Below are 9,925 nucleotides of genomic sequence, written 5' to 3' on the forward strand. Positions count from 1 at the left end.
TTCAAAACAATTATGTATTTTAAAATAGTTATTTTATTATTTCTTTTTTTGTAATTCTCTATGATTTGCTTATTTCTTTTTATACTGTAGTATTTCACCACATACTGTCTCCATGCAGATTCAGAGCTACAACGGGGAAAACAATCCAAGGAATATGTTTTTCTGGCTTTACTCATACTAATGCAACTTGCAACAGTCGTGGCAGCTCTTGTAAAAATATTCTGCCATGATCTTTCGAACAAAGGTACTTTTTATTTACTCTGTTTGCATCTCAATGTATCAGTCATTCATCTGCTCTTATTAATGTCTCATATTAATGGTGCAGATAATGACAGGAATGAAGTCCAGTCCCTGGTTGTGGATGAACATGGCCACTACAAACACGACCACTACAAAGAAGAACCATAACTAATATAAAGACTGACAAATGGCACTGCAGGTCATTCTCTTCTCTGCCCGGGTGCAGTCGGCTAAATCACCACAGAGGCAGCTTTTGTCAGACCAGCAGGAGTTTGGAGATTCAGAACTTATACCGTACTTTGTGCACTTTTCTATGTTTTCCTACAACTGATTCTGCCAAAGAAAACCTGCAGGGACTCAATACAAAATACAATAACACCAGAGTCTGAGATAAATTAGCATGTGTGTGCTCTTTGACCTCTGGGTTAGATTTTTTTTCCGTTCAGCCTCTGAATCTCAGGTCCAGAAAACCACAGCATCAATCTGTTAAACAGTCGACACCAGCAACAAGGAAGTGGCCTAAACGACATCAGTAAGCAATAAAAAAAACAATACTACCATAAAACACAATGAGCAATAAAAGTATTAAAAACTCAACTGAGATAAAAACATTTCTACAGGTCGATTCTCAAACTGAAACCAGCCCTTTCAGCCTTTAATGTGTATTATTGTATATTATATGTATATGTACTGTATATTATGTGTAATGTGTATGTTTGTGTGTTTAATGTACCTACTGTAACTTATATATTCAAACTATTTATATTAACACAAGTATTTAAACAGAAAGTTTTGTTCTTTGTGTCTCTAAGACAACAATCAAATGTGCATAAAGTGTAGCTTCAAATCAAAGGTTGAAAATGTTTTCACTGAATGAGAATTTGGACAATTGACTGCTCAGCTGTCTCAGGCCATTTAACAGTATTTCAAAGGATCCACTCCATTATGACTTTGTATCAGAGTTTGTATCACATCACAGCACAGAGAGGAGAGAACATATTTATCCAGCATCTCAGGGAATTAAAGCTGGGACACAAATGGCCATAAACCTTTAGGGCTCAATACTGTTTAAAAGTATTTCAAATATTTTAATGCACTGTTTTGGTAATTTCTTCTGTATATGTGTTTAAAATGTTATTTTCTATATTTACTGTACTTTAGTTTATTGTATTTAATAAAAATAAACCTCTGGATGTGACAGTGATGTAAAATAATCCCTCAGTGATCAGTCTGATTCTAGTTTTACATGAACAGGTTTTTTGACATTAACCATAAGATGCATCAAGAACACAGACAGTAGCAGTTGTGTGTGTGTCACTCACACTTCTGTAGCAAGACACTCAGCAAATCTGACACAAGAAACACTTCATTCATTGCTCGATTAATCAACCAGACCAAGACACATCATAGCGATTTATACAGTTTAAGTGAATATCCCACATTTATACATTACATATATATACATTTAAAGAACATGATAGGAATGAAGGAGGGTTTCACTTCTCTCCTTTAGCTTACAATATGGCTAATACACATGAAGGCTGCAGCACAGGAAATAGCAGCATGCAGTGTTAGTTAACCACAGGCCTCTGCAATGTTACCTCAGGTCATTGAACTGCACACTTTCAGAGATGAGGCCACATCTGTGTACCAATCACAGCGAGCCAAAAGTCAGGAAGTATGTCGAGCTGCGTTGCTGTGTCTCTTTAACAGCAGAGAGGACACAGATCTCACTTTGTTCTCTGAAATGACTTCTCTCTGAGTCATTATGGTGTTTGTTCAGCCACTGAAGCTTGTTTTAAGATTACTTGTGATGTATTGCCATGAAAAGACAAATACATTTGAAATTGAACATAGAATTGAATATGAAATTATTTGAAATCAGAAATGAGCACAGAAATATAATACACAATATATACAAATATTACTACGAACCAGCATATTGCTGTAAGACAATATAATGAGAAAACAGATAAACTAAAAAGGCCAACAAAGGTCATTTCAAATGAAAGCTGACAATTGCTCATATCTGATGGTCCAATAATTATCCACTGCAGAGATACTGCACAGCACTGCACAGCTGGGGAGGGGACTGAGCTGTTGGGAGTTCAGTGTCTTGCCCAGAGACACTTTAACATGAGCTACAGTCGTCCTCTAGATAGTTGTATGACGAACACTGAACATTTGTTGTATCCTCGTATACTTATACTTCTTAAACTAACTAACCTTACAATACACAACATAAACAAACACAGAGGAAACCGCAATAAAAGGTACATGTACACACAATGCAATAATTGAAATCCCAGTTTTAGCCTAAATGTGTGACTGACACTCACATTTCACTGACTCAGTTTAGTTACAACAAATGATTTCTTTTCTTATAATTCTGTGGTCTTGTTGAGTCCAGACATGTTGGAAATGTTGCTTGATAACAGATGATCAATAACTGAACAAGTTTAAATCTTAATGACTCCCCTGAAAACATGAACCTGCTCAGAGCAGGTTTCCCATGTTTTCCCTAAACTTACCAGTAGATTTAGTGAAACAACGACTCAGAGCAAAGCAGAGTGTGACCAGTAGAACTGCTGCTGCTGTCAGTCCAACGTAGAGTCCAATCCATCCATGACTCTCTGGTTCTGGACTCACAGTTGGTGTCTGAGGTTCGGGATGATCAGCTGCTGCTGTAAAGTACAAATGTACTTTACAGTGGTTGTAATATTGTGGTTTGGGAAGCTTATGTTTGCTTATGTACATGTGTGCAAATTTTTATGGACAGTGCAATCAGTGAAGCTATGTATAAAATAAGTATAACAAATAAGAATCAGACAATCCTGAGTATTTCCAGTAATATACAGTAATAATTTAAAACTGTTTAAAACTGACAATGTGCTTTTCATGTCACTGTTTGTCCAATCAGATGTTGAACAAACAGAGTCTCTAAATCTTTCTCCTGGTTTTAGGACTCAGGTGTTGAACTGATGTTCTCATAGAAAGGGGGTCCTCCAGACAGAGTCCTGTTGGTCCTGATGGATCTGATCAGAAGTTGGTCTCCTCTCTGTCTCATCCTGTTTGGTTGTCTCAGACCATGAAGACAGTGACAGAGGTGAAAAGCTCAGAGGTCAGAGAAAAACAGCTTCATGGACCAACAGGGTCAAAGGATTCAGGGACAGAGAGAAGTCTGCTCTCTGACAAACTGAACTGTTAAACCAAAGTTTTAAGTTGGTTTAGTAAAACAACAACTCGGGCAAAGTAGAATTTGACCAGTAGAGCTGCTGCCGCTGCTGTCAGACCAAGTCCCAGTCCAACGTAGAGTCCAGTCCTTCTTTGACTCTTTGGATCTGGACTCTCAGATGGTCTCTGAGGTTCAGGATGATCAGCTGCTGCTGTAAAGTACAAATGTTTTATTTTTGACTTTTCTCAGCTTTTTCTCGCTTTTCGCTCGAGACAAAGTTTTAATTTGTCTACAAATAATACAAAGTGGTTTATGAACAGATATCTGCAAAACAAGATTAAATTAGTTTAGAAACAGATGGTTTTTAGTATAAATTAGCAAGTAAATCTACTCACCAGTGACATTGAGTCGACATGTGTCAGAGCTCAAACCATCATCTGTTCCCAATTTACACAGGTACAGGCCTGAGTCCTCTGTCCTGAGTCTGGACAGTTGAAGTCTGATTCGTCCTTCTCTGAGGACGTCTTTGTCAAACTGGACTCGTCCTGAAAACTGTTGATCCTGAGACTCTGAGACCTCAACACCATCATGGAGATGAAACAGGACAAAGGGCTTCTGATTAATAAACAGGCTACAGAGTGTGTTGAATGAGGTGATTGAACTTTCAGGTTTGGTGGTGAAGGTCCACTCCAGTGTGATGTTGTCGTTCTCCTCTGCCTGATAGGACGTCTGTGTCACATTCACTACTAATGTCCCTGTTGAGGACACAGAGACACACAGTGAGGAGCAGAATAACTCTGAACTTTAAGCAGAGATGTTGTCATTCTCTGTGTTAACTTGGTTTAAACGCATTTAAAATATTTTTAAAAAATTGAATTTTGGCCAAATCCACTTAGATCATGATGTTAATTCCACCTTCGCTGATCCTGTTAAAATTGTCTGATGTCAAAAGGATCTACTGAAGACAGGTCGTAGCAGACTGAGACATCAGGGTCAAAAAAATCACTTATGGGGAAAATAAATTGAAGGTATAAACTAACCAGAGACACATGAGATCAGGTTGATGAGCAGCAGGATCCTGAAGATCATCTTCATCCTGTGAGAGGACACAGAGGAGGATTTATAGAAGAATAAGTGGAGGTTTAGAGCATTAACAGGTGTAAAGGTTTAAACACTGTTTCACACTAATGTTACTCTCTTTCATATCTACTCAGTAATTAGTTTTTCTTACACAGTGAATCAGTCTAATCATCATTTTTTACCAGTTCATCTTTCCTCAAACATACAAACACCAACAACTAACTAATAAGTTCTGTGTAACAAAACCAACCTGCACCATAGTTCCAGTCGTCAGCTATTTCTGCATCTGTCTGTCATGAACAGCCTCGTCTGATTTCTCCTCACAACTCAGAGAGTTTAGTGTCCTGTAGTTTATGGAGCATAGCTGAACAAGACGATTCTGTAGAGTTGGGTGGAGACAGGCAGTGGAATTTTGGCCTATCACCAAGACCAGGACTCAGAAACATGTCACCTGATTAGATTTGTTTTGAACTGAACATGAGAACATGAACACAGCATTAGTAGGTGAAATAAATAAACTAAAAACACAATGTATCAATATCAATCATGAATGAATCATGTTTCTTCATTGCTGTGTTTGGTTTCTCTGATTTAAGCAGCAAATAAAAGTGTGTTAGTGTTAGTTTCTCTGAATGTGGCCAATGAGCTTAGTGCTACTTCAGTGAGATGAGACTGGCTCAAAGATGCAGTTAAACCTTCTTAACACATGTTAAACTGCAGAATTTGATCAAATCAGCATTGGACAGTGGTGATATAATACTGAAAACATGTCACAGGTTCATTTATGCTTAAAATGAAACACCTGAAGAGCTGCTCCTCTCCCATGAATCTGGTTGTAAAGTGGTTTGTCCTGTTTCAGTCAGTGTGTCACTATGTTTCAACTTGTAAGAGCTGAGTGTTTGTGACCCTCTTGCACTGAAAACTTTAGATGTTTGATTTACTTATAAGTTTGTTATCTGACCTCTGTCTCAGTTGTTGTTTCATTCAGCATATTATTTGATATGATTGAATGTACATTAGTTTTCATTTTTTTATTTAAGTTGTACTAATTGTTTTTGTTTTAATTACCAGTGTGAGGTGCTAATCCATTTCTTCTTTTTTTAATCATGTAAGTCTTGGACTGATGCTGGGATGACTTGGCCTGATAGAAAGGGGTCCTCCAGACAGAGTCCTGTTAGTCTCTTGTCTCTGTCTCATCCTGTTTGTCTCAGACCATGAAGACAGTGACAGAGGGGAAAAACTCAGAGATCAGAGAAAAACAGCCTCTTGGACCAACAGGGTCAAAGGATTCAGGGACAGAGAGAAGTCTGCTCTCTGACAAACTCAACTGTTAAACCACTGAAAAGGGATTTTCAGACTCATCAGTAGATTTATTGAAACAAGGACTCAGAGCAAAGCAGAGTGTGACCAGTAGAACTGCTGCTGCTGTCAGTCCCAGTCCAACGTAGAGTCCAATCCATCCCTGACTCTCTGGTTCTGGACTCACAGTTGGTCTCTGAGGTTCAGGATGATAAGCTGCTGCTGTGAAGGACAAATGTTTTACTTTCCTCAAACTATGTGAACAAATTGAGCATTTTTAAATAAACAGTACATTTATTTATTTAGTGAGTCAAATTTTTAAGCTGCTTCTCAAGCAATATTATTCTTGAACTTAATTTATTAAGTGCAAACAAATGTTTTCTGATTTCAACGTTACAAATGTGGAGTCACATCACTGTAGATTAAATTTGTTTGTGTTTCTGACTCTTAAAATACATTTTAGACTAGTGCAGTGAGTTGTTACCAGTTTGTGCACATTCCAGAAAGACAACAAAACAAGCAGACTAGTAATCGGAGGTGAATGTTCAAAATAATTTCACACACACACACACACACACACACACACACACACACACACACACACACACACACACACACACACACACACACACACACACACACACACACACACACACACACAAAGTCGGTGTTAAATCACAGTAAAGCAGATACAGTTGGAGCCAGTCGGTCCTACTGTTTGTGTAATGTCAGTAATGCAGTCCCACCACATTTGAATAAAACTGAAACTAACACAAAGTGAACTGTACGAGTCTAAGTTTTAAAAATTCACAATTTATCTTTATTTTCTCCTTTTGTCACTGTGCTGTTTCTTCTTTTTTATTAGTGTGATTACTAAAGCTGACAGCTAATGTACAATAATTGTTATGAATATTAGTATGAATTGGTTTTTTTTGCATTGCTGTCTACGAGAGCAATGTTTACTCAGCTATGTCTCTATGACTACACGTGATATTGTTATGAAACTGGTTCTGCTGGACCTTCTGTCAAAAAGCTATGGTTTAACCTTCAGTAGCTGGGAGAGATTTGTTTGTGAGGACAGTGGTCATCAAATGTGACCTGAAACCAGCTCCCAAGATTCTAAATTTAGTATTAAGAGGGACTAAACCGTCCTCTTGTGTGAGCTTTCTGTTACCATCCCTTGTGTTAACGGGTCAGTTTTGACTCGTGTCCTAAATCAGCCGTAAAATACACAAAAAACAATTATTTATCATCCAATTTGCTTCTCATGTCTTGTTTACCTTGTTATATTATTTTAATATTTTAGTTGTGGACCTTCGGGGCTTTTTTTGTCAGCATACCCCTCAATCTCAATATAAAAACATTGTAAAATTATCCTCAATAGCAAAATATAAATAAATACAAGATTGTTTTGTTACCTTATAATTATTGAGGGATGTTAGAACACATCACTTTAAAGAATTTGTTCAATTTATTTATTTTTTAAATATTTTTAACAATAGTAACATCTATAGTGTTACGGGTCAGTTTTGACCCGTATACATTTACTTCAAGAAAAAGCCAAAAAAAAAAAAGATTTCTCTAAAAGTTTCCTCCTGAGAAGCTCTTGTCCAAGGTCATAGCTGGTAAAAAAATTTGTGGTTGAACGTCAGTGGAAGAAGCTGCACTCATTTCTCCCAGACATCCCTGATGGGGGAGAACTTGTCAGATTGCTCTGGTATCTCTGTTGTCAAATCTGAGGACTCTTGATATAATTTAAAGGGTCTGAAGTGACATTGTTGCCCGAAAAACATTTCTGCCTGTTGATGTGTCCCAGAGACTATCAGTGGCCTCATTGCAGGATCTGTACACTCCAGCAAGAAGAAGAACACCAATGTAAGCATCTAGGTTTTCCTCATCAATGTCTGTCCACGTGTCACCATGGACTTTTTTTCCTTCAAGGTTTGTCAAAACATGTCTTGACTCCTGTCACAGCAAACCTTGTGATTCCAGGGAACATTTTGATGACATTTGCAGCAGCTGCTCTGCCATGTGCATCATGAGGTACTGACCTCCAAAAGATCTTATCATCTTTGGACTTGACTCTTTCAGCAAATTCTCCAATGGTGATGTCCTCATCAGACTCCTCAGATGTGTCTGTCTGTTCTGGATGAAACTCCACATTGTCTTCGTCCTCAGAAACCTGCTTATCCATGTCGCTTTGTTCCTCTGTGTTTACTTCCTCATTTTCACCAAAAATACTATCAGAACTTGGCTCACTGAAAATCTTTTTCTCATATTTGAAGCTGCAAATTGCCGATTTGAATTCTGCAAGTCACCAATTCAATACTGAATTCACACATCTTGTTTATTTTGTATTTGTGCAGCTATACAGGAAAACATGAGTCAGCTAAAGCTCACATGATTAGGAGAAGAGCTGGATGTCAGTGTTTAGGCTGACAGTGCACTTATTATTTCAGTTTTGCTCTAATTATTGCTTTATTACCTTATTTTTAGAAGTGGGTAGAAACCAACCCTAACATCACAAAGGTCACAAAAGAGCATTTCATAATTTAGTGAGAAGTTTTTTATTTTATTTTGTTGAAATAGAGGTTACTGACAAACTCAAAAATCCTTGATGTAATAAACAAATGTATATGGATCTTTTATGCATTTAAAAATTAAAATGGGTCGGTGCCGACCCTAATACAAGAGGAGGGGAAAAGTGGATCTGGCCCCTTTTCCTTGGAGTCAAAGTACCATCAGAGCCACTAGACATTTTCTCTGCAGCAGTGTCTCAGACTGGTTTTGCTATGACAATGAGTTCATGGTATAAAATTCCTCCACTGTCAACAGAAACTGTTACAACAGCTTAATTCTTCCTGTCATACATTCAACCAGGTGTTAGAAACATTTCAATGCAAGAAAACTTTCCAGCACCTTGTTGAATCTAGACCATAAAGTTCAGAATAAGAAAAAAGTAAAACATAAGTTACGACATGCAGGTCACTTGTTTTTATAGATGTCTAAGTGTCCACATTTAAAAATGTGGACACTTAGTGTAAGGTTTATTATTAAGGTGTATTATTATTGTTATTGCTGTACTCTAGAGGATTTCCATGTTTCTGATGTTAGGAGTTAAAACAGAAGAGTCAAAACAACTACACAAACATAAATATATACTTATTTACAATATGAACACAAAGTAACAAAAACAGTGAAATGTGAACTTTTAACAATGTCCATTAATCCAATATAGAGACACTTAATTCTATGGTCTTGTTGAGTCCAGACATGTTTGAAACGTTGATTGATAACAGATGATCAATAACTGAACAAGGTTGAATCTCAATGACTCCCCTGAAAACATGAAGCTGCTCTGTTTAGAGAAGTGTTATTTCTGACATGTGTGACCTCTAAGGAGACACACTTGTGGAATTAAGGCAAAGTACAAACAAGAACATTTTTCTGGTTCCAGCTTCTCAAAGGTGAAGATCTGATGCTTTTCTCTGTTCACATCACTGGAGATTTAATATTTGTGTGTTTAGGACAAAACAAGTATTTTAAAGAGGAGGACAATTCAGGTCTCTTTAACCACAAGGGACAGTTTTAGTGACAGCTCAGCTCTGTGGGTTTGTTCATTGTGGATCCAGAACTTTGATCTAGACTGAAATATCTCAAAAACTACAGGATGGATCCAGTTTAGGAAAAGTTATCAAATTTCAGTGTAAAAGAAGTAATTTAGAGCAGCTTTACTTGGTTTGACCATAAAACACTGAGGACATTACAGACAACTTCTAAGAAAACTGTGGTTCATGGACAAAATGTCAAAGTACTTGTTATTTTATTAACATGTTAGTGTTTTCTGCTGATATTGTAGCGGGTGGTTTGGTCTGTAATATGTGTAATAATAGATACTAATGTAAAAACATTAAATGAATAAATTATAATAGTTATCATAGACATCACTCTGAACAAGAATGCACTGAAAGTTTTTGGTAACCTCTACACAAATCCTAATTATGAGCATGCAAACATGAGGACTGTTAGTTTCAGTGCTGTTAGGGGGACTTTCCCTTTACTTTATTAAAAAACTGAACAGTAATCATCAGTAATCATTTATCAGAATGGAAACATGATGAAATGTTGTGT

At 37.1% G+C, this 9,925-nt stretch overlaps 1 protein-coding gene across 2 annotated transcripts; it reads right to left on the reverse strand.

The window, feature by feature from the left end:
* Window positions 1-1,640: 1,640 nt before the first annotated feature.
* LOC137137476 (CD276 antigen-like) lies at window positions 1,641-4,872 on the reverse strand. Of its 2 annotated transcripts, none has more exons than XM_067523767.1 (4): window positions 4,746-4,872; window positions 4,456-4,511; window positions 3,811-4,170; window positions 1,641-3,623 (listed from the first exon to the last, which is right to left on the reverse strand). In XM_067523767.1, the coding sequence occupies exons 2-4, from the start codon at window positions 4,508-4,510 to the stop codon at window positions 3,445-3,447; spliced, it is 594 nt and encodes a 197-aa protein (XP_067379868.1). In that variant the 5' UTR covers window position 4,511; window positions 4,746-4,872; the 3' UTR covers window positions 1,641-3,444. The 2 variants fall into 2 exon arrangements, with proteins under 2 accessions (XP_067379868.1, XP_067379867.1); XM_067523766.1 differs by having other exon boundaries at window positions 1,641-3,626.
* Between the last annotated feature and the right edge of the window lie 5,053 nt (window positions 4,873-9,925).

The sequence above is a fragment of the Channa argus genome, chromosome 12 (assembly GCF_033026475.1).
Source record: "Channa argus isolate prfri chromosome 12, Channa argus male v1.0, whole genome shotgun sequence".
NCBI classification, from domain to species: Eukaryota; Metazoa; Chordata; class Actinopteri; order Anabantiformes; family Channidae; genus Channa; species Channa argus.